Raw genomic sequence first — 24,897 nt, 5'->3', positions numbered from 1 at the left:
ATTGAAATGAAAAATAAATAAATTTATAAAAAAAAAGGAAAGAAAAGCCTGGCTACACTGGGATAGGATAAACATTGAGTTTGGCCAAGATTAAATAGAAGTTGATGTTTACTTAACATTTAAGATCTACAAGATACTCCTTTCTTGCTACTGGCCCCTAAACTCATTGAGGTCCAAGGGCTATGTCTAATATTTCGACTCACTAGATTTTTGGTTCTCTGGATCTTTACCTGATCACTTAACTTGGTACGAGAGCTCTGTTATGAACTTTAGCTCTGTCTCCTGACTTTGGTTTTTATAATCTTAATTCTAGCTGGAGTTCACCCATGACTGATATGTTCCATGGACATATCCCAAGTTAAACTGAACTCATTAAGTAGCCACTTTGACCATCACATCTGTCTTTCTTTCTGTCTGTTCTTCAATAAGATGAAAGCCCTGAACATATTATCATCTATTGTTTACGTATGACCTAATATGTATTATTTCTTCACATTCTTAGCACTTATTACAGTATAATATAATTGAGCTCAACACATAATAGAGTTTAGCTAAAAGAAAAATTACAGACCTCTTCACCAGTTTTCTTTCTTCCCAAAGCATACTGTTTTGTGGCTTCAATAAATCGCACAGGAATATTATATACTCGCTTGTTAAAGAATACAACTAAGGTATAAGGTTGTTTGGAATCATGACCCGAGCTTTGCCGAATGAGAAATGATCCATCCTGTTAAACAGATTAAAAAAGAGACATAATTTCACACCTAAATTACACTTAAAAGCTGATTAGCTAGCTACATAATTTTAATATTATTAATTAGTTTATATTGCTATTTTTTCAAGAAAAAGACATCTGCAAAATATATGCTCATAGGAAATTATCTGATTAAGTTCAATGCTAGCTTTATAAAGTGTTAAATAGCATATTGAGTTTTAGAATTTAGAAATATGTGAAGAGACACATTAAGCTCAAAACTATAGGACACTCTTGAGCTTAAAGCCATGCTTGAGAGTGGTCTACGAATAGGAAAAAAAAATAACTTCTACTCAGAAGGAAATAATGACACCACTTATATAATATACAGTGTTAATGAGTCTAGGCAAAAAAAAGTCATTATCACCAGTTATTGTTGTTGTGTATCACCATGGAGGTGGTAACATTTTTTTTACAAAATTCACCTAATCTTAACAAAAATGCTTTCATCGCAGTGCTCTTCTTTACACATTTCTTTTTCTATATGAGTTTCAGAATCACCTTCCCGGCTTCAGAAAGAGCATGAGAGAGCCTTGCCAGATGTGAGCACACAATACTGAGCACCTAAATGCACTTGTCAGAGATCTCACTCTTTGTCACATTAGATAGCATATGAAGATAGTTCTATTTCTGACTTTCTGGTCAGTTCCATCGGCTTGCCAATTCATTCATCAGGGTGAGTAATTTGTGAATTTAGAGAAAAGAGAGCCAGGAATTTTCCATTTTCTTTTTTACTTCTTGGTATAACCTTCAGAGACAGGAATGTCTCATCTCCACAAATTCCTCGTGCCAAGTACAGCACCCGACACAGTTAGGTTTTCCTAAACGTTTACCAAATGAATTGTTACTGACTTCCAGTGACAAGGAAAAAGAGACACAGTTCAGAGACAATATACAAAGAAGGGTTCATTTAAAATTACTAAAATTTATAAACTGAAGGATATGGCACAGAAAAATAGGAAAGAGCTAGACGAGAGTGGGTGAGTAAAAAAGGAAAAGCCCAAGAATAATGCATATATTATATAAAGAAAGATATGAGCATAGCGAAAGAAAATTCTCCAACATAGGGGGCTCCTTGGGTCTACCTTAGACTTAAGCTGGCACTTTAATCTTGGATTTTCTTGGATTGTCTAAACCTCACCCTTGATTTGTTTGGGTTCTCCAAAAATTGTACTTCATGGTCTCTTTTGCCATTTTGACCCAACTATTTCACCCCAGGCTATGATCCAAAATAGCTGGTCATTTCTTACTCCTGGATGAGTCTCATGTAGCCTCAAGCCTTACAGAGGAGCCTCCCTCCAGAAAGCTCTTCCCTCCCTCTGTTGGAGAGCAGCAGAGTCTGCAGATCCTTGTTGAAATGAGAGGACAAGTAGAAATGAGACAGGGAAGAAGAGAGAGATGCTTGAATGCGAGGGAGGATGGTGGTTCCTCTTGAGTACACAAAGGAAAATGATCCCAGGATTCTTAGTCATGACAATTATTTTAATGAGCATAATTTAAGGATAACAATGGTGCATAATATGGAATTGAAAAGTGGTCAGACCTTGTTTGACTTGTACAAAGCCTCTTCAGCAGACTTGCGGTCACAGGCACCAGCATACCATGGTTTACAGTGAACATCAGCTTCCTGGAAAGGAGAATGGGCATTGGAGGCATGAGATAAACCAAAAAGCTCAGTGATTTCTATGTATGAGAGATAGATTCACTTTGCATTACCAAGTATAACTACGCTTGAATCAGTAATTGGAAAATTAGTTTTATGTCTTCTTTGGTCAACCATACATACATACATGTTGTTGTTGATTGCCTTCGAGTCAAGCACAAAGCATAGCAACCCTATGAACAAAAGGCCTGAAGTCCCTCTACAACTATCAACATTTGTCAAAGTTAGTAGAGTTTCCGGAAGCATGTTGTTCAGGAAGTAGATGCCATTCCTGCTTCCAAACCTATCATAGTAAGTATATCATTGTTGTCATGTGCCTTTGAGTCACCTGCGATGCATATATAAACAATTGACTAAATTTCCTGATTGGCCTTAGCTGTCTATATAAAAAATTTTTCTAGGTCCCCAAACTATTTGTTCTTACTTCCTAGTTAAGTAATGAAGTTTATTTGTCATCCTTTTACCATCGTTGCTTTGTGGGTTGCTTTTCCATGTGTGCAGTATTTTTTTATGAATTTTACCTTATCTGAATAATAGTCGTGTGAATGGGTCTTCCCTATATGGATCCTATCCCATCACTCAAAACATTGTATTTCAGGATAGAACTTGACATTGACTTTTTGAGTCTGAATGCAACACTATTCTACCTCTGTTTTTAATTCCCTGTATAGTATACCATATGATTATCTGATTCAAAGTGGCCAAACCTGGCCCATCTCCTCTCACTCTAATGCCTAGAATGTTGATGTTCATGCATTCTATTTAATTTTTAACACTTACCGGTTTTCCAACATTCAAGCTATAGTCCATGTTCCAATTGATAAACAATGTTATTGTTTTTCTCATTTCAATTGACTTCCAGTCTGGGCTTTACTTCTATACTATGATAACTATGCTCATTCCTTTAGGGTTCATAGGGCTTTCAAAGTCCTTTTATTTAGGACGTAGATGGACCAGACTGTTTATCAATAACCTGCCTTATGCAGATGACACAACCTTGCTTTCTGAAAGTGAGGAGGACTTGAAGCACTTGTTGCAGAAGATCAAGGAATACTGTCTTCAGTATAGATTGCATCTCATTGTCAAGAAAACAAAGATTCTTACCACTGACCAATATCCAACATGGTGGATAGAGAGGAGATTGACACTGTCAACAGCTTCATCTTGCGTGGATCCACAATTCACTCCCTTGGGACCAGCAGCCAGGAAATAAGGAGATGCATTGTTTGGGAAAATTTTTCGTTTTGGACCTCTCCAAATTAACAAGGAGTAATGATGTCAGTTTGAGAACTAAGATGCATCTGATTCAGTCCATAGTCCTTCTGATCACTTACTATGCCTCTGAGAGCTAACAATGAATACGGATGACAGAAGAATTGATGCCTTTGAGCTGTGATGTTGGAGAAGAGCACTGAACAAGTGAACAAACGACCAAGAAAACAAACAGATATGTCATGGAGAGGGTGCATCCAGAGTGCTCTTTGGAGGCAAGAATTATGAGACTTCACCCCACATACTTTGGGCATGTTTCAAGAAGCTGCTTCTCTTTGGAGAGAGGCATGATGCTGGGAAGGGTGGAGGGCTGGTAAAGAAGAGGAAGACCTATGACCAGATGAATTGTCATGGTGACTGTCGCCATGGGCTCTAGCGTGTCAGGAAGTGTAAAGATTGCACAGGATAGGACAGGATTCAGATATTTTGTTAATGGGGTGGCTATGAGTCACAATTAATGGTATCTAACAACAACAACAACAACAATCACCACCTTATTTGAGCCCTTCAACTACTTTGATGGCATGGAGGAGAGATCATATCATCTCATTATTACAGAACACTGTAGATTAGACTGTCCTTTATAAACTGTATGTATGGCCTTACATGAGTTTTAATCGCATAAACCACCACAGATCTATCTGGAGGATATTGTAGTTTAAACAAAATTTAACTGAAAGGAAGAATGATAACAGCCTGTACTAGTTTGTTGGGCTTCTTAAAAAGGAAATCTTAATTGTTTCTTCTTTTTTTTTTTTAATTGTTTCTTCTTGTTGTGTACCATCAAGTTGGAACAGAACCATAACTGACCCTCTAGGTGGGTTTTCAGAGACAGTTAAGTTGCACAGAAGGAAATTGTTCATCCTTCTTCCACAGAACAGCTGGTGAATTCAAACTGTGTGCTTTCAGGATTGTAGTGCTTGCCACTAGGATACCAGAGTTTCCCCCTTTAAAAAATATATTTTAATTTTTAAAAATTTTATACTGATTTATTTACAAAGTTTGAATACATTGTTTTTCACAAAAGATTCTTCCCATTTCCTTCACCCCACCCACCTATCAAATTGTGCAACTGCCCCCCATTCTCACCCCTCTGCTTCTAGCCTCCTGCCCATCTTGGTACTCTTACTCATTCTACAATAATAGTTTTATACAGTATTTGTTCTTGTGGGACCGAGTTAGTTCACTCAGCATAATGTTTTCCAATGCCTTCCAAGGTAGGCAGTAAATTTAAAAAATGATTGCTCCTGTGTGCTGTGCAGTGTTCCATTGTATGAATGTAACACAACTTTCAATCCATTCATTTGTGGTTGGACATCTGGGCTGTTTCCATGTTCTTGCAATGGTGAATAATGCTGCTATGAATACTGGTTTGCAAGTTACCATTTGAGCCTCATTTCTTATTTTCTTGGTATATAGTCCAAGCAATGAAATGTGAATAGACATAAGTGGAGGAAGGCCCAAATTACTGGGAAGAAATGCATTCTATGTCCAAATGACAAGCACAAACTACCTTAAAATGCAGACTATTCTCAAGCTTTAATCAATATTCTCATTCATCAGAGGATATCTATAGTTCATTTCATACCTGTTCTGACAAACTGAAATTAGACGTGAAGTTGGGTAATTGTCCTTCTACTGTTGGACTTCCCCCTTCTGGAAATCCTAAAAGGAATTTGAAAAATGGATTAATTTCACTATTTCCTGAGTAATATTACCATGGTGTATGTTACAGGGTGCGTGCGTGCACATACACACACACACTCACACACACACTCTCACACAGGTCTTTTCCAATTACAAATCTATATGAGGTCTGTCAAGCAAAAGAAAATACAGTAGTAGGTTGAATGCAGCAGCAAAAATGATAATCCAGATTTCTATTTCTTAGACATTAAAGAGCTCTATGAAAACAAAATATGGCCACTTTTTGCACTAGAATTTTTGTTTGGATAATATAGTTGTTTTTCATAAGAATGTGCTATTTATATCAACAAGTAATGAGCTTGTGATTATTCTATATGAGTAAACAAACATTTACTATCTGTTTTAGTTTCCAAGACAGTAAGTATTAATAGAAAGACATATAAACAATAGCCCTTTGAATCTGCAATGATTTTAAGTGTTGAAGGCATCCTGAGAATAAAATGTTTGAGAATTTCTGCCTTAAAGAGCTTATAATGTAGATGTGGAGAAGCAGGCAATAGAGACTTCACTGCACTTACTTGGCAGAGGTATGGGTTTTTGATGAATTTGCCTGAAAGAAATAATTTCATAATAATTAAAGGGAAAAAACATCATATAAATAAGTGTGATTTTGGTTTACATTTAAGATGAGCTAAACAGGTGCATGACAGAGGAATCAAGACATTCAGCTAATAAATAAAACAGGTCCAAACCCATAAATTATCTTTAATTTTACTTATCATAAACTTCTTCATAATTTTGAAAAAAGACAAGCCTTGTCTAAGGCATGAGGTTTTTGTTGAGCCCTATAATGAAAAGGCACCTGAATATTAGATGTCTGCAGCTCTGAGCAGTTATTTCAGAGTTGTTAGTAACTTTGCACCTTTTTAAAAAATTTCATTAGAAAGTAGTGAAACAGCAGATCTTTACAGCATTTACAAGCCAGCTGACTGTGTAGGGGAACAATACAAATGTGAATTCCTGCAGCAATTTAATTTGAAAAGAAAGGATTCTTACTTCTGGACAGGGGTCAACACTGGTGACTGTCCCGCCTCTTGTCTGTGACTAGACGCTCGATGACGTTCAGCAGGAATAGGCTTTCCTGGATGAGGAAAATTCTCGTATTAGCCATGGAGTGAAATGGCTGACTCTGCCCTCAAACGCTGCAAGAGCAGCCAAGAACTAAACTTGGTCCACTGCCTTCCCAGGAGCTTCTCTTTAAGCGGTTCTCATTGCTTTGTTCACCTGTCAGTCAGGTGATGTTTGTGCTGTTAGGACAAGGATTTCCACCCAGCACACGCTCCCATACTCCCATGCCCGTCCTTTTTAAGTGTGTGAGTACTTCAGGAGCCAGAAGATGAGCAACTACTAGCTACTCTCAGAACACCTCAATCCTAACTTTTTCTGTGGTTCCCCTCCCCCCCCGCCAAATACCACAGCGCCCAAGTGTAACATACAATAGGAATGACTTGCTACTGAGAATAAGTAAAATAATAACATCTCATGAATGATCTCTTTTTGAAACACAGGGAATATTGAGTTGTAATACATTCAACATTATCTCTGTAATCTTCACTTTGTATTCCTTGATAGCAGAGGAAGAGAAAGAGTTACAACTAGATCAAAGGGAAACTATAAGAAATTTATATTGAATCCCTAGGAAATTGTTGCTACAAAATCATGCATATTCTCTAGAGGCATGTTAAACATTGAGGATGTCAATGTTTCCTTTATGGAAGAAAGACTGAGAACTACTGCTCTCCCACTATAAACCATTGCCGTCAAGCCAACTCCTTATAGCAATCCTTTAAGACAGAGTAGAAGCACCCCACAGGGCTTCCAAGGCCATGGGATCTTTCTCCTGGAGAGTGCTCTAGCACCAGCTTCCAGGTTAGAAGCCCAGGGTTTAACCCACTGTGTCACCAGGGCTCCTTACCTTCTACCACAGGAACCCCCAGAACACTGAGTTAATAAAGAGCAAGGCACACTTTAGTTTGTGACATGCACCAAAGTGAGTAAGACAATTTTTTGAGTTTGTGTCAAGTTTATAGGTTCTGCTCACGATTACGTAACAAAAAGTGCTGCACCAGGATTGGAGGAAGACTCATCAACAAGCTGCGTTATGTAGATAACACAACCTTGTTTGCTGAATATCAAAAGGACTTGCAGCATTTACTCATGATGATTGAATACTTCAGCCTTCCATATGGATTACATCTCAGCATCAAAAAACCAGAAATTCCCATGTGACCCAACTATTCCACTGCTAGGAATATACCCTGAGGAAATCAGAACTGAGACATCAGCAGAGATATTTACACCCATGGTCACAGCAGAATTATTTACGATAGCAAGAACACGGAAACAACCCAAATGTCCATCAATAAATGAATGGGAATTGGAAGAACCTGTTCTGGAAAACAGTGTATTCTAATTTTGTAAATAAGCTAGTAAAATAATAAAAAACTAATAAACGAATGGACTGAAAAATTGTGGTACACTCACACAGTGGAAAATACTACTAAGGAACAATGATTTTGTAAAATATAACATGGGAGAGTCTGGAGAGCATGATGCTGCGTGAACTAATTCAGTCTCATAAGAACGAGTGCTGCATATGATGATTGTAAAAATGAATAACTGAGCAAGATTGTTTATAAATGTTCAAAAAGGGAAAGGGGGAAGGGAGAAGTGGGCAGAAAAAGGGGAAGGAGGGAAACCACCAGAACAGAGGAGGTTAATGGAAAGATGGAGGTGTGAAGGAACAGGAAAGATTCAATGGGGACTTGAAAAGACAGGGCAGTAATAGGCATATCTCAACAGTAATTAATTATATAAACTATAATGTATATGGATGATTGTATAAAGCACAATGTACATGAATGGAACACAATGTAAATGAAAGATTGTAGAAAACACAATGTATATGCATGAAACAGTGTATATGAATGACTGTAAGCAAACCAATAAAAATATGAGAAGGGGGGAAAAAAAGAGAAATATTTACAACTGGACCGATCACTAACATCATGACAAATGAAGACAATATTGAAGTTGTCAAGGATTTTCTTTTACTTGGAACCATAATCAGTACCCATGGGAACAGCAGTTTGTTATTATTATTCCACTATTAGTGAGATCATAAACCACTGTGATTTCATGGTTCCTGATCAAAAGGCAGGAAAGACCACAGGGGAAAGAAGGGCAGAAAGACAAAGACATAAAGGAAAGGAGGAAGAGGAATGAAAACTGTGGGAAATGGTAGAAAAACCTTAGAGGAACAGTGAAAGTAGAGAGAAGTGTTAGTTCAGGAATTATCCATTGTCCAAAGTCAGAGAATGGACAAGAGTGTTGTAGAGATGCCCATATCAACTCAGGAAATGGTGAGGTGAGGACAACATTAACTATAAGATTTTACAACTGGGTACCTACAAGTGTGTGGATAGATGGTGAAAAGCGTAAAAGGCTTTAAGTGTTGAGACTTATGAAGTTTCCTCCAGTCATTTCCCCAAACACAAAGAGTTTTTAACATTGTTGTTAGATGCCATAGAGTACAGCTCATAGATACCTTATGAACAACAGATCTGAACCCTGTCCTGTCCTGTGCCATCCTCACAATCACTAACACACGAGCCCATTGCTGCAGTCACTGTCAATCCTTCTGGCTGAGGGTCTTCCTCTCTTTCACTGTCCCTCCACCTTTCCAAGCATGATGTCCCTCTCCAAGGAATAGCCTCTCCTAGCAGCATGCCCGAAGTATGTGAGATGGAGCTTTATCATCTTTGCCTCCAAGGAGCACTCTGGCTGCACTTTCTCCGAGACACATCTGTGTGTTCTTTTGACCATCCATGGGATATTCAGCAATCTTAGAACAGTTCTAATTGAAAATATGTGTAAGGTTTTGGGCTAATGATAAAACGAAAGGAAGCATTTGAAAATTCTCTAAGAGAGGCAGTTGCACTTTGAAAGCTTAGTAAGGAAACATGCTCATTTGAGCAGGTTTTTAATATTTTCATGGCTTTAATGGAAATATTATTTACAAAAGATGAGGACCGCTCTAAATTTGTCTTCAGGACCCAATGTATTGCTTCTTGTAAGGCACACCTATCTAAAAAAAGGCAGATTTTTCGTGTATGGACTGTAGTTTATCCCAAAGACACTACTTGACAAACTCAGATTCTGATAGGCTTTGCTCCGCTGCTCATTCCAGAGAGAAGATATTTTTTTTAAAAGAAAATCAGTTTTATAATAATAATTACCTTGTAACACAAGAAATTTAGAAATGCATTTATATTCAAATCCTTAATAAAACAAACATTAGCATACATACTGATTCTTCAAAATATCATCTAGGCATCTAGGCTTACCTTCACAAGCACTTGATGCATTTTGTTGAGAGGTAATTGGTGCCTGTATTTATAAAGGAAAAGGTAATGGTATTCAATACAGCTCAATGTAGAAATAGAAATCAAAGCAATCTTATGAAAATAATTGTCTGGGGAGAACCTGTCTTTGAGACTTCACAGTTCTTTCAGTCCCAACAAGAGTTAAAAACACACAACCCTCCAATTCAACTGGTTTAGCGACAACTGGCTGAAAGTGTCTCCTTGAAGGGACAGTGGCCTTGATCTGGGGACCTCTCTGATCCATGAAGGGTGGACCACCAGACCTTACCCAGGTAGAAGTGCTTGGGCAGAAGGATTCTGGCATCTGGCTTTGGTAAGTGATTTTCTGTTCTTGGTAAATGATTATGAATATGAGACTTCAGGGCAAGCACCAAGTTCAAGGAGGACTTCTTAGAGTGGAGTAGCCCAGGTTCGCCATGCTCTGATAATAGTCAAGCCTAAGTGTGCCTGACACACTGCTGTCAGCCATTACCTCTCAGGTGAGTGGATGGATACTAGGCACATGGGCTTATGTGGGGAGGGCAGACAGTAGAAGGTGGGCACCCTGATCATGATCTCTGTTCTCAGGTGTGCACACTCAGCGAAGCTGCTGGAACCAAGCAGTTTCTGGGTTTCCTCAGCTCTAGAAGTTTCTCCTGGACCATCTGGGCAGCAGCTTCAGTTGTTAAGATTGCTGTGTTCACCTTACATAAGTAGGTGACTATAAAATTGCAGGAAATATGAAGCACTTTTAAATGCAAAAGTAACTTACTGCCTTCAGTGATGCAATTGGCTTCTTTCTGTGGAATGAAGACATGAGCTTTATTAACTCACAGTGAAAACATGGGGAGACCACTGGGCATTCTGCCCTCAAGTTTAAACTGGAATTATGCAATTACTGTCAATGTCTAGGAAGACTATTCTCAACTGGCAGAAAGGAACAAAAATAGGATTTCTTTATGATCCTCCTAACCTCTGATGGAGTCCTCTGAGATGGGAAAGCGGTTAGCTGAGATCGGTGGGAGCTCTAGTTTCCAGGGAGTCTGCAGTAGTAAGCTCTTGTTCTGGTTCTGCTACTACTTGGTGACCTTGGGCTTCTTGCTCTCATTTTCTTCCCTGCAGAAGGTACTCACCCAGCTCTTGGTAGTGGACATGGTGCTACAGGTGAACATGGTAGCGTGGACTCCCAGATCCCACTGTTTCGACCTGCACACAAAGACAAGTCAGGCTTAAAGTCTTGAACCTGCGGTTGACATGTGACTGGATTTCTGGCACGTGGGGAAACACATGCATATTTTTTTGTTGCTTTCAGTTAAAAATATATGGGCAGTTGCATCAAAGCTAGAGGGAGGAGGGACTGGGGATTTTCTGAGACTGCATCGTGGGGGTGTTAACGTAGCTCTGTCAAGGGGGTTGTACATATAAGATAGATGAACTTTATAATATGTGAATCACAACTTTAAAAAGTAATCTCAATAAATGTGGCAATCGTTATTGCTTTGTCATCCTATCATCGGTCTTCTCGGTGCCTGTCGGTGCTGTACTGTACAGGGGCAAGTTATGTAATACTTGCTAGGGGACCTTGGGGGTCTGAGCTCTGGTGACAGGCCACCTTTGTTTACTACAGATATAAAAGTCCCCACCTCCCTCTAATGGGTGCGGAGATGCAGGTCTGGCTCTGCCACTGCCCATGGGATTGACTTGTAAGAAACCCCTTAATAAAATGATATCACCATCATGGACTAACCAGCCTCCTTGTTCGGTTTCATGGTACTTCAGGGCAAATTTTAGACTTTAGATGAGATGGATTGATACAGTAACTGGGGCACTGGGGGTAGGTGTGTCAGTATCAGTGAGACTGGCTCAGGACAGGGCAGGCATCAGAGCTGCTGTGCATAGGGTAGCTATGAGTCGCAGACAACTCCACAGCACATAACAACAATAGTACAAAACTGTGTTCTAAAACATGGGCATTATGCCATGTATGTAGATATGCCTTCCTTAAGCCTTTCCTAGGGGGCTGTGGTGCCTAGTCCATGGGGATCTGTGCTACCCTCTCAAAGGTCATGCCTCTCCGGCAGTTCAAATCCACCAGTGGCTCAAGAGACAAACATGGGCAATCTCCTCGCATGTGATTTACAGCCTCAGAAACACACTGGAGGTTCCGCTATGAGTTGGTTTTGACCTCACAGCAATGAAGTTTTTCTTATGAGAAGGCTCATCTACCCTGAAGCAGAGGTAAGCAAGACTCAGAGAGGTTAAATTGTCCAAAGCAATGCAACTATTAAGTGTCAGGACTGGGGTTCAAAAGCAGATCTATTTGAGCCTCATGAGTCAATACTCACAATGTGACTATGGACAGTAAATAGTGCATGAGATTAATTTACTGCATGTCCTTTTATGTGGGATATTTGTTGCTGTTGTGACCAGTGAGTTGGAGCCGCCTCAGAGCTGACCCTCTGGTGGGTTTTCAGACAATAGATGACATGGGAGTTGACTCTCCATCTTTCTCCCACTTTGGGTACATTGTTAGGAAAGGCTGTCCTTTGGAAAGGTACCCCGTACTTCTAAAGGTGGAGGGTCAGCAGAAGAGAGGAGGACCCTCTGATACAGTGACTGTGGCAATAGGTTTGAGAGTTTTGGGGACAGCGAGGACGGCCCAGGATAGGACAGGGTTTAGATTTGTTGTTCATAGGGTCACTATGAGTCATACTCTACTCGCTGGCACCTAACAACAACAACAACAACAACAACTTTATGTGGCTAATGATGAGCAAAACATAAGGGTACTTTTGTGGATGCCTTTGAGAAGATGTGTAGTGATCCTTCTATTTCATGAGCAGATATCTCTTCTACTCTGAGGCACCTTTGGGTTGATTTTAATTGCCAATATTTTGGTTAATATCATGTGCTTAACAGTTTCTACTACCAGAAACTCCTAAATGTTTGCCAAGACCTTAATAAATATTTAAGTCTACAATTTGCAGGGGCACTAGGGATTGCAATCCAAGTCTTTCTGGCTCACAGCAAGAGTTTCAAACCACTTTAAGCTGTTTCAGTCATGGCCAATGAAACAAAACCAGGTTGACCAGGATTTGCAAAAATGGGTGCCTAAACTATAACTGGAGCAAAGTGACAAGTTGAAATTCTGAAATGGGAGAGTCAGCAAGAAGTTTAGGGAGTACTTTCCATGGTCTAATGCAGGAGACTGGATTATTTGCAGGACTGTGGAGAGAGAGACATATTCAAAGTAGTGCCCTGTCAGCCACTATCTTTGAATTAGGCACCATTCCCCCTGTCCCTCTGCCCCATACTGTGTTGGTCAAAAGATTTGGTTGCTATGCAGCCGACACACTGCTGTTGTTTTCAAAGAGGGTGATATTGCAAATTCTAGTCCATCTCAGTTTCACTTCACCAACCATGACTGAACCTGGGGGAATAAAAGTTGGAAGCCCTCCTCAAAATCCATTTTCTTAACTAACCACTATCATACCTTGAAAGAAGGGTCAAGAGAAGCAGCTGAGCAGTGGGGATACCTTTAGTCAGAGGAGGAGGCAAGGAGAAGCCTGAAAAGTTCCCAGAGAAGTAGGTTGACAACCAGGACCTAGTCCTCTGAGAGATGGGTTAGTGGTCCCTTCAACTGAGACGCCATTGGACACATGACAATGATGAGCCCTTTGTTACCATTTATTAAGAAAATTAGAAAAACAAGTGATGACTTCTTTGTATTTGATCTGAATTCATTATCTTATTTGGAATAAGATTAAAATCCAGTCCAAATGATACATATACTTTACCTGAAGCTAGTGCTGGTGGAGAGGCTGGTGAAGACTTACTTGGTTTGGTTGATCTGTTCACCATGGGAGCTTAAATACACAAATATACATACAATTAAACAGATGTCTCTACTGAGGGAAATTCATGCTTATGCAAAAATGCCTTGTGAAGCAATGGGTCATAGTAGAGAATTTGCAAAGAATGGGAAACAGAGTTATTAAACACACAGTCATTAATACTAGAATTCACATAACAAACACCATTAGAATGAATATATTATGGATGGAGAACTCTGGTGGTAAGGAGCTGTGCTGTCAACCCAAGGGCAGGTGGTTCAAATCCACCAGTTGCTCCTTGTGAGAAAGATGAACATTTTTCTCCCATATGATTTACAGCTTCTGTAAAACTGCTGGAAGGTCAGAGATGAGTTGGTTCCAACTCAATAACACATTAACACCACATATTGGTGATTAAAAGGAATAAACAAGGGAGCTCTGGTGGCCTAGTGGCAAAAGCTGCACTGCAATCCCAGAGGTATACGGTTCAAATCCATCAGATGCTCTCCAGATGCTCTGCTGGAGAAGGAGGGGCAATCTCGTGTACCAGTCAGATCCAATATGATGGAAGGGGAGAGAGAGAGAGAGAGAGAGAGAGAGAGAGAGAGAGAGAGAGATTGTTTTATGAGAGAGAGAGAGAGATTGTTTTATGACAGATTTTTGTTAAAATTTCATTTGGAGGTCTAGAGAATATAGGAGTTTTGTTAATTTTTGAAAATCATGATTGGGAAAGTGAAGGTCAGGGAAGGAAAAGAAGACCCTCAAGGAGATGGATGAACACAGTGACTGGAACAATGGGCTTAAGCATAGAGGAGAGGGTGAGGAGGGGGCAGAATGGGGCAATCTGTTATACAGAGGGTCACTATGAGCCAGAGCTCACGGAAGAGGACTTAACAATAACAAAAAAGTGCATTGAATCTAAAGTGGTGGATGATGGGACAATGTATTATCATTCCAATCAGAGGGATGGTGCCGGGTCTAACGGACAGCCCTTATTCTTGACTTGTCAGCAGCTAACAACTATGTGCATTTGTTGATATTTTCTCATGACAGATGGTTCAGGAACTCAGGTGGGCCTTAAAACTATTGAGGACATTTAGAGATTGCAGGATAGCTACTCCATGACAACAAGGTCAAAGCTGAACCCTGCTATCTCCAATTTGTTATCTGAAGATGCTAGTATGATTTTTCCCCCCAAAGCAATTCTTGTGATCCATAGTAAAACTACTGTTCTGAAAGATCACTTACAACAAGTATTTGCTGTCATATAAAACAATATGAGCCTGAGGCAGAAGTAACATTTAAAACCCAGGATCCTAGAGCAAATGGCTCCTGGTGTAATGCTTGTAATGCCAATACAATGACTTGTGACGTAGGCTCTATGACAAATCCTTGTAAGAACAATTTAAGACAAGAGCCCCCAGGTGCTTTCAGAGGTAGAGAAAGGAGTATTAAATCGTGAGAGTAGGAGGAAGGAGGTGGGAAGGCCAAGATACACAGAGCTGCTTTCTGCTTGACAAGCCAATGAAGGACAAACACGGTGGTCACAGCAGAGCGAGGCCAGACATAGTCCATTTCGGGGTCTATTTGTGTTTCCTACCAAATGTTTTTGGATGGCCTGATCAGCTGCTAGTTTTAGGTACCTAACTGGATACACTTGCCTTTCTCACGTGGAGGTGAACTGCCTTCTGTGGGATGAATATAATTTTCATCATCATCTTCGACAGGAACTACATAATCAGCCTAAAAGAAACATAGAAGTGGATGAGGGAAATGCTATATACATTCACATTTTTTTGATATGAGAGAGGGTGAGCTTAAAAAATCATTGCTGTTGTCAAGTGCTGTCAAGGTTGCTTGTGACTTATAGCCAACACTTATGCACAATAGCTCTGAAGCTTGCTTTATCCTGAGCCAATCTTATTGAGGTATAATTTACATTATATTAAATTCCTCTCTTTAAAGTATTGTTGTATATTGTTGAGTCAGAACCGACCCATAACTGACCCTCCAGTGGGTTTTCAGAAGCAGTAAATTGTACAGGAGGAGACTGACAATCCTCTTGTGGAGCAGCAAGCTGGTAGATTCGAACCATGTACCTTTGTTTTGGGAACTTTGTGGAGAAGGCTGGGCAATTGCCTTCCATGCAGTGTAAAGCAGAAATTCTCAAAGGTTGTTTGTTTTTTATTTTTAAAAAGTGTAGCCATCTTAGTGGGTGTGACTTGACCTTCCCAATGGCTTGAATTTTCATTTCATTGATGGTTAATGATGTACTTGACTTTTAAAGCATGTGTTGGCCATTTGTAAATATTCTCTGGAGAAAACATATATTTAAATCTTCTGCTCGTTTTTTATTCGGGTTATCTTTTTGTCTAGGGTCCCTGGGTGGTGCAAATACTAAAGCACTTGACTAGTACCTGAAAAGCTGGTAGTTTAACTCACTAAGAGGTACCTCAGGAAATTGGTCCTCAACCTACTTCCAAAAGGCCTGCCTTGAAAAACCCTGAGGGAGCAGTTCTATTCTGCACATGAGTTAGAGTTGACTTGATGGTAACCACCACCACCATCATCCCCATTTTTTTTTCCGTTATAGTTACAAGAGTTCTTTATAGTATTTAAAAAAATTTGAGTTCTCCATATTATGACCCTGTTCAGGATGACCAGTGATGGTGGTAAACCATCATCTAGTTCTTCAGGTCATAGCTTGTGAATGCTTATTTCTTCCTTGAGATGTTGGTTAAATACTTGCTATTTAGCTCCTTCTGACTAGAAACCAAAAATTGCATCTTAAAAGGCCTCTCACACGCTTTTAAGAGCTCAGCCACTACTCACATCCCTAGGATGCAGATCATAATTTTTGTGAATTATGTTAGACTAATTGACTGAGTTGTCCCATGAGACTGTGGGCCTAAGCCCTCAAGCCCAAAAAGCAAATGTTGGAAGGTGTTTGGTTATGGCTGTGGAGTATTTGTATTTTCCTGTTCAATGAAAACATGTTTCTTTTTTAAATGATAATATCACTCTCTTTTTAATTTTTGCAATGATTCTGTTTAAATTTTGTACTTCTGTTTGTGTTAGTTTGGGTAAGTAGTGTGTTTCTAAGAATTTGTCTACATCATCTAAGCTTTTAGATAAGTTGAAGTAAAATTTTCCCATAGTGTTCTTTATCTTTATTGTGCCAGTTTTAATATCATTGCTTAATTTATTTGCCTCTTCTGTTTTGTTTTTCTTCTTCTTCTTTTGTAAATCTAGGAGAGGAAGACCCTGGTTGAGATGGATTGATAGTGACTGGGGTGATGGGAGTTGGTGTGTCGGAATTAGTGAGACTGGCTCAGGACAGGGCAGGATTCAAAGCTGCTGTCCCTAGGGTCTCTATAGGTCACAGGTGACTCGACAACACACAACAACAACAAATCTAGTCAGTGATTTGTATATTTTATGGATCTTTTCAAAGAACCAACTTTTTTTTGTTGATTTTGTTTTCGTCCCCATTTTCTATTTTATTTGTTGCTGCCCTTGCCTTTATCTTTCCTTTCCCTTCCCTTCACCCCCAGATTTTGGCTTCTTTTGATCTTTCCCCCCCTATTTAAGTTAATGATTTTGGGTCTTTCTTCTTTTTGAAGATAGCCATTTATTGGTCATGGATTTCCCTTTGAGTATTGTTTTTATCTTGTTCTACAGTTTTGATATGTTGTGTTTTCATTTTTGTCTGATCCAAAGAATTTAAAAATTGCATTTTATTGCTTCTGTAATGTAATTTTTTTTTAAAAAAGTAACTTCTTATTATTTAGTTTTAATGTCTTCCTCCCCACCCCCACCCCCATGTATTTTTTCCTGTTGTTGATTTCTAATTTCTTACTGAATTGTCAGGGAGCCCTACTAGAATAGTCCATAGAGAGTTAAGCTGTTCATATAAAGGTGATGCATCTCTGATGGGTTGAATCCACCAGAAGCTCCACTTGACAGATGGCCGATCTCCTGTGCACCGGCTCTGAAAACCTGATGCAGAGTCAGCGACGAGTCAGCTCTGACTTGATAGTAATAGGTGAGACGGTGAGACTGTATGGTCAGAGATTTTTTTTCTCTGTATGATTACAATATTTTAAAATTTGTTGGGGCTTTCTTTGAATCCCAATGTATGGCTGACTCTGGGAGATTGTACATGTGAGCTGGAGGACAGTGTAGATTATTCTGTCGTGGAATGTTGTGTTTTATACATGTCTATTTTGAAGCTCTGGTAGGCTAGTGATAAGGTGTTGTGCTGGCAACCCAAAGGTATGTGTTTCAAATCTACCAGCTGCTCTGCCGGAGAAAGATGGACAATCTCATGCGATTTACAGCCTCTGAAAACCTGCCAGAGGCTCAGCTAGGGGTTGGTTCTGACTTGATGGTACACAACATTAGGTGAATTAGGAGCTCTGATGGTCTACTGGCAAGATGTTGGCTGTTCATTTAAAGGCACACAGTTCAAATTCACCAGCTGCTCCCCAAAAGATAGATTCCCATGCAGTTGAAAGCCTCTGGAAACCCACTGAAGGAAAGATCAGTTAGGAGTTGATTCAACAACATTAGGAAAACAGATTATGATTTTATTTAAGTTCTCAATGTATTTAGTTCTTTTTGGAGGTGTTCTATCTATAATTAAAAATGGTGTGTTGAAATCTATCACAGAGTTGTCTATTTCTCCTGCATATTGGTCAGTTTTTAAATGTATTTAAGGTTCTGCTGTTATTGTGTGCCATCAAGTTGGAACTCACCCATAACTGACTCTGGAGAGGGCCAGTAAATCACAGTACCTTTCAGAGGCAGTAAATCACAGGAGAGGAGACTGTCTACCCTTCTCTTGCAGAAAAGCTGGTGGATTTGAACTGTGTGCCTTTCAGATTGCAGCACAGCTTCTAACCACTATACCACTAAAATTCCTCATGGTACTGTTAGATGCATAAATAATTGTTATATCTTTTCCTGGATTGATTCTTTTATTAGGATGTAATGTACTTTATATCTTGTAATATATTTTAATTTAAAGTCTATTTGGTCTAATATCAGTGTGGTTACCTTGGTCTTTTTCATTTATTGGTTATAAAGAATATTATTCTTCATTTTTTTGTTGACTATATTTGTGTCATTATATTTAAGGTGGTTTTCTTACAAATAGCGAAAGGCATGAATCATGTTGTTTTGGATTTTTTTTCTCCCCAAACTCATTCAGCCACTCTCTGCCTTTTGTGTGGGCATTTAGACTATTAACATATAAAGCTATTACTGAAAACAAAGTATCTGCCTCACTCATTTTACTATTTGATTTTTTAGTATTTCAGGTTTTCTTTTTTATTATTCTGTTTATTATTTTTATTTGTATCTGATGCCTTTTTCTGGGTGACGAACTTTTACAATTTTTTTCTTCTGAATTTTTTTGTCTTCATCATTTCTTAGTGGTTGCAACATAGTCCACATTATATGACTTTTCACTGAAACATCATTTAACATATGAATAGTTAGCATACAACCTTAACACTCTGAATCTTTTCATGATAGGTTCCCTACATGCAGCCATGTATGTATGCACTCCTCCTCAACCTTCTGGGGAGCCTTCAGAACGGATATCTCTTACCTCATCCTCCAGTAGCTCTTTGGGCTTAGGTGGGACTTGAGGCTTCTGAAGAGAAGAGGAGGATGGCAGAGTGGAGGAGAGCCTTGCTTTTGATGATGGCCAGCTGGGCTTACTGGGAAGGGTCTTGCTGATGGGAGGAGAATGTCTCTGGCTTGAACGATTATCTTGAAAGAAGAAAAAAAAAGAAGGCATATGAGGTTCTAGAGCATTCTGTTGGTAGAAGTTGTAAAAAATCTAGAAAAGCCCTCATTTGTAACAAAAATTCCTTGAAGTAAATGATGGTGAAGAGAAATGTTAGCCAAGTATATGAACTACCTTACATTATAAAAATAACTCAAACCCAATTTTCAGGGGTGTGAAAAGCCTTTCCAACTAAAGAAGGCTGATCATTGGCAAAAAAAAAAAAGAATTAAGTTAGAGTAAGGATGGCAATGGAACCACCTTACCTCTGTAACTTGATTTGTGCCGCTATTAGAACCTCTACTCAGAATATTATTGCTTTTCAATGTTTGACTCATGCATTTTTAACTTGTTAGTTAAATTTGTATCTTCTAGGCTGCAACACTTCCATGATACATCTTCAAGGATATGAACATGTACGGCTAAGCACAATTGATAACAGTGCATCTAAATTCCAAAATCAATCTCCATAATAGTCTATGTGTTTCCTACTGCCAAAGGGGCCCTTTAGAGTAGTGAGAGAAGACCTTCACCCTGAAACCCACAGCGTCCCTTTTCAGCAGGAAGTAGCTAAGAGAATACGCCATCCCCTTTTCCTTGTGAATCAGGGTGAAGTCTCTCTCAGGGAGGAGTGATAGGGAATGGCAAGGGACACACTGACAAAGGAGATTAATCAGAACTGGCTTTGACAAGCACTGTGGCAATTGGACAATTAAAACACACATGGGGGGGAAAGAAGAACAAACTGGGGATGAGGGTGGAGAAAACAGTGCAACAATGAATGAATGAAAACCCAAAATCTCTGTAAATGTTCATTAAAATGAATAAAATTTAATTAAAAAAAACAACAAACAGAGTGGACAGAGGATGCTAAGCATGTACATGTCTGAGAGATTAGGGACCCGGATGGCAACAGATGTTGGCCATTACCTGCTAACTTAAGTGTTTGGAGTTTGTACTCACCAGACAGTAACTTGGAAAAAATGCCTGGCAAATTATTTCCGTAAAGATTTCCACCCTACGGAACTCACGTGGGGTTGCTCATGAATCAGGCTTGTTCCAGTAACAATATGTCTGGGGTGTCCTCCTTGGCTCAGTTTGCTCAGTGATCCACTAAGGACAGTGTCTTTCTGCCCTGCTTTCACATTTCAAACACCTGGGGAGTTTTTAAATAGGCTGAGGTGTGGGCTCCACCTAATATTACATTTGAACTTCAGAGACGAGTCTAGTGTTAGTTATGAACTTAAAATGCTCCTCAAGTTATGTGTACCCAGCGTTGAGATGACTGGTCTGGGTCAACCTGCATGTTCCTTTCCTTAGGGATTTCCTTTCAACCATAGAGAATCCATTAGCTTATCCCTTCCTTAGTCCTGGAGGGTCTTTCAATAGGCTTTGAAATGAGCTAGATCTTATCTGTTGCTCACTGCCTATGTTAATTTGGGCTATTCAATCTTTATGGGGCTCACATTTCCCATTTTTTTCAAATGAGTGTGATAATACATATTTTAGAGAATTATCATGGGGATTAGGAAGACTGCTGTATATACAGAGTGTCTAACAAAGAGTTGATGCCTACTCAGTGGAACTAATGTTAACCAGTGGTTAAGCACTTTTTTTTTTGGTTAAGCACTTTTATTCTAACTGAAAGGTCAGTGGTTCAAATCCACCAGCTATTCCTCAGGAGACAGATAAGGCAGTCTGCTTCCATAAAGACTGGAGCCTTGGAAACTCCATAGGGCAATTCCATTCTGTCCTATAGGGTTGCTGTGAGTTGGCATTGACACTGTGTACAAAGAGCAAAAGCCACAAGGAGACAATAATATCAGACCTATACCAACTCCACAAAGGGGAACTGTCCCCATTATCAACACAAAACAAATTGCCATGAGGTCAGACATGTCTTCTAAGCTCAGCTTCTGTCCCTCTTTCTACTACTCATCCCAATGTCAACCTTACTGTTTTACTTGGTCCAAAATCTGATGCAATAGCTTACAGACCTCACAGAATGATATTAGGGAAGTAAAAAAGTGAAAATTCAGGAAGTAGCAGAATACAAATCAGGTTAGTAACAATCAGGATAGCTACTGAAATGTACTCACCAGGCATCTCAGCCTTGAGCCTCGAGGCTTTAGGCCAATGTTAAAAAGTCTTGTTGTTGATTGTCTTTGAATACAGCACAACTCGTAACAATTCTATGAACAAAAGTCCTGAAGCTTCTCTACAGCTATAGACATTTATCAAAGTTCATAGAGTTTCCAGAGGCACGTTATTTAGGAAGTGGATGCCACTCCTGCTTCTAAGCCTGTCATAGAATGTTGTTATTTTTATGTGACATTGGGTCACCTGTGATGTATAGCAGCAACTCTATGTACAGCAGCTCTGAACCCTTCTCTGTCTGAGTCTCACTAACTCCGACAAAGCCCTTAGTCCTGCCAATTATGGCTCTCCACTGGCCAACACTCTCCCCGCTCCCGCTCCTTAAGTCTTCCAATAAACTTGGGCAAAAGCTCTTAGCTCTGGTTTCAAGAGGGGGTTAGCAGTTCACAACTTTTTTCATGATTGACTTTAAAAGTCACACCCAAGGGCTGAATGACTAACCTGGCTATGTCCACTTAACTTACAAGGCTCATTGGAGACTCGGTGCTCTCTCCTTACCAGCTAACTCCACAGGTGAAAATCTACAATCTAGACTCAGTCTGTAGGTGTCCAGCCCATGGAAGGCTGGCTGGCCGGCGTGGGGAAGAGGAGGGAAGGGGTAGCATTAGGCAGCCTTTGTTTAGGGAATTGAAGGTTATCTGGTTATCATCGGTCTCTACAAACCTCTTAAGAGAAATTCTCAGAATCTGGTGTACAGACAGGGCTTGGGCAAGTGGGGGGGTCCAAACTCAGGGTTAATTTCCCATAGGATCATGGGGAGTCAGAGGATGCAACTATCACAGTGTGGTTGTTTGAGTTTCTGCCAGTTTTCAAGAATATCTGGATTTAAGAATATGCTTCCTTTCCCTTCCCTTTTGCCAAGGGAAAGTTTTGCACCTTGGGTTCCATTACCCACGAGTGATATAATGACCAGTCTGGAGGCAGGCAGAAGGTCTTCAGGCAGCAATCAGGCTCGTCCCCACCTCCCTGTATCCTGTCTGGCAGAGTTACTCACCTACGTACTCGCCCCTGGCAAAGGGCAGGGCTGGGTGAACCATCCTCATCTCCTGCTCGGCTGGAGGGGGCTCATAACTGTCATCCCCGTTCTCCTCCGCCGGCATCACGTACATCTCTGAGTCCGAATGCTCATCTGGATTTTCATAATCATTATCCTGGAAATGCAGACACCACACTCAGTACTCTTCATGTGTGCTTAGTCCAGGATAATTCCTACCCCAGGAGACAGATCTATGCTTGGCCTGTAACCAGGGAGAACAAGCTTGTGTGTTTGTGGGAGACTTACAAGGCTAGGCAGCTTTTAAAAGGCAAAGCTGTGATTTGAAGCCAGGCCTTTCAAAGTTTATCACTTCCCCTGCTGTACTATTAGGGGGACATGTGAACTATACTATCCTTAGGGTGATTGTGTCACAGAGAAGAACAGTAGAAAATGATAGTATATTCTGTCAACTCAACACCTAACAACAGCAGCAATGTTTTTAGAGGAATTACCAGTAGGTTTTACTTATCAAGAATACTGATGGTTGAGGAAAAAGTAGATTCCATAGAGTGCAGGGTAAAGGGGTTCTTGGGGAGCCTCAGGAGCCTTTGGGAAGTTGAGATATTTTTTCCCCCCAAATAACATAGCTAATAAGCCAAAGGGGCTTATTATTGGGTATTATTATATTATATTGGGTATTATTATATTATATTGGTATATTATTATTGGGTATTCCATAGGATACCCAAAGATCTGTAAGCTGCTGTAGGATACATGGTGATCAATACACAAACAATACAAGATTGTTCAATGAACAAATGACACATTTGTCTTTAGTCTGTCTCCTCTAACTTTGTGCTTTATAACGTTGATACAGGTAGAAGTGATAGCTGTTTCATTCACTGCTGTCTTCTCAGGGACTGGCACATGATGAGCACACGGTAGTTTTGAAATGCATGGATATGTGAATGAATGGATGAGTCCTTTTCTACTTGATTGGTAGGGAGATGAGTCAAGAGAAGAAGAGTGAGGTGAAGGGTGGAGTAAGGCAAAGTGGAAGAAAGATGAGAAGACAGCTTTCTCAAGGAGGCTGGAGCAGGGCTGAAAGAGAGAATTAGCAGGAGGACAGGACAGAAGTGGATGAGGGTTGAGTGAGAAAGTAAGGAAGAATAGGAACGTGCATGGTTTCTCCTCTCGAACACCATGAGTCTGAAGTCCCCAAGACAGGCAGGGCCTAACACAGTTTGGGAACTAAGGGGGTGCTGGTGTACTGGGCTGTAGCCACAGAGCCCTGCTGAGGTGTGTATATAGACGGCTACACAGGCCCATGGGGTAAATTTCCTCAGGCCTGGAGGCTTTGGGGCCAGGCCTAGATTTTATTCTTTGTGTATTGGAAAGTCAATGAAGTGAAAAATAATCGTGAGTTAATGATTTACTCATTTCTTATTTTAGCTGGTATCTTGGCTTTCCTTTGATTCTAGACCAGCGTCTTTCCATGGCTTCAGATGTGGGCCATGTGTGTTCTGCCAGCAGGGGGCGCAAATGCAGTACTAAATGGGAGTGGGCAGTCATGGGGCCCAGGAGAGATTCTGTAGCCAAGCCTTTAGAAAGAGGCCACCCCTTCCTTGCAGGTGAAAAGCAGAGACACTCTCTCTTAATCCCTTGAACAGACTTCTGTGGGTGTGCAGGCTGATGAGCTGAGCTCACGCTCAATTTTGGATGTTAAGTCTCATGGCTGGGGGTGGGGTGTGTCTGACTGATATGGTGGCTGCTGTTTGGTACTATCATAGGCAAATAATTTTCATTCTATTTCCTTACTTATGTAATACTTGCTATGTGTGTCTAAAAGCTGGACAATGACTAGGGATGATAGAAAGAGAATTGATGCCTTTGAGCTGTGGTGCTGGAGAAGAGTATTGAATATACCATGGACTGCTAGGAGAACAAACGGGTTTGTACTGGAGAGGGTGAACCCAGGTTGCTCCTTGGAGGAAAGGATTCTGAGGCTTCATCTGACATACGTTAGGCATGTTGCAAGGAGGGACTAGTCCTTAGAAAGAGACATCCTGCTTGCAAGGGTTGAGGGACAGTGCAGGAGAGGGAGACCCTCAATGAGATAGATGGATTCAGTGACTAGGGTAATGAAGGTAGGTGTATCAGAGACAATAAGGTTGGCAGGTTTCAGGGCTGTTGTACAGAGGGTCACTATGAATTGCAAGTGACTCAATGGCTCATAACAACAACAACAATGCAAGAAGGTGTATGGTAGATATTTCCAGATACAAAACTCATGCTGGAGTAGGCCAACATTCTGGATGAAAGGGAAGAATAGTTACTGGGAAAAATTGGTGTTTTTCATTTTTGGTTTGTTTTTTTT

The 24,897-nt window shown here is 40.1% G+C and overlaps 1 protein-coding gene across 5 annotated transcripts in view; it reads right to left on the bottom strand.

Annotated features, from left to right (window-relative positions):
• The window catches only part of BLNK (B-cell linker), a 58,443-nt gene that overhangs the window by 2,997 nt on the left and 30,549 nt on the right, over positions 1 to 24,897 (bottom strand). Inside the window, exons 6-17 of one of the 5 annotated variants that reach the window (XM_006880080.1) lie at positions 22,539 to 22,695; positions 19,208 to 19,371; positions 15,255 to 15,336; positions 13,558 to 13,626; positions 10,894 to 10,966; positions 10,533 to 10,560; positions 9,743 to 9,785; positions 6,393 to 6,477; positions 5,915 to 5,946; positions 5,278 to 5,354; positions 2,298 to 2,381; positions 572 to 727 (exon numbers count right to left, since the gene is read on the bottom strand). In XM_006880080.1, the coding sequence (XP_006880142.1) occupies positions 572 to 727; positions 2,298 to 2,381; positions 5,278 to 5,354; positions 5,915 to 5,946; positions 6,393 to 6,477; positions 9,743 to 9,785; positions 10,533 to 10,560; positions 10,894 to 10,966; positions 13,558 to 13,626; positions 15,255 to 15,336; positions 19,208 to 19,371; positions 22,539 to 22,695 (1,050 nt within the window). The remainder of the gene's footprint in view (positions 1 to 571; positions 728 to 2,297; positions 2,382 to 5,277; positions 5,355 to 5,914; positions 5,947 to 6,392; positions 6,478 to 9,742; positions 9,786 to 10,532; positions 10,561 to 10,893; positions 10,967 to 13,557; positions 13,627 to 15,254; positions 15,337 to 19,207; positions 19,372 to 22,538; positions 22,696 to 24,897) is intronic. The other 4 variants (XM_006880082.1, XM_006880081.1, XM_006880083.1 and 1 more) reach the window with 4 other exon arrangements.

Source organism: Elephantulus edwardii, unplaced genomic scaffold (genome assembly GCF_000299155.1).
Source record: "Elephantulus edwardii isolate Elephantulus edwardi_28Jun2011 unplaced genomic scaffold, EleEdw1.0 scaffold00006, whole genome shotgun sequence".
In the NCBI taxonomy this organism is placed as follows: Eukaryota; Metazoa; Chordata; class Mammalia; order Macroscelidea; family Macroscelididae; genus Elephantulus; species Elephantulus edwardii.
This window is presented reverse-complemented; position numbering and strand designations above follow the sequence as displayed.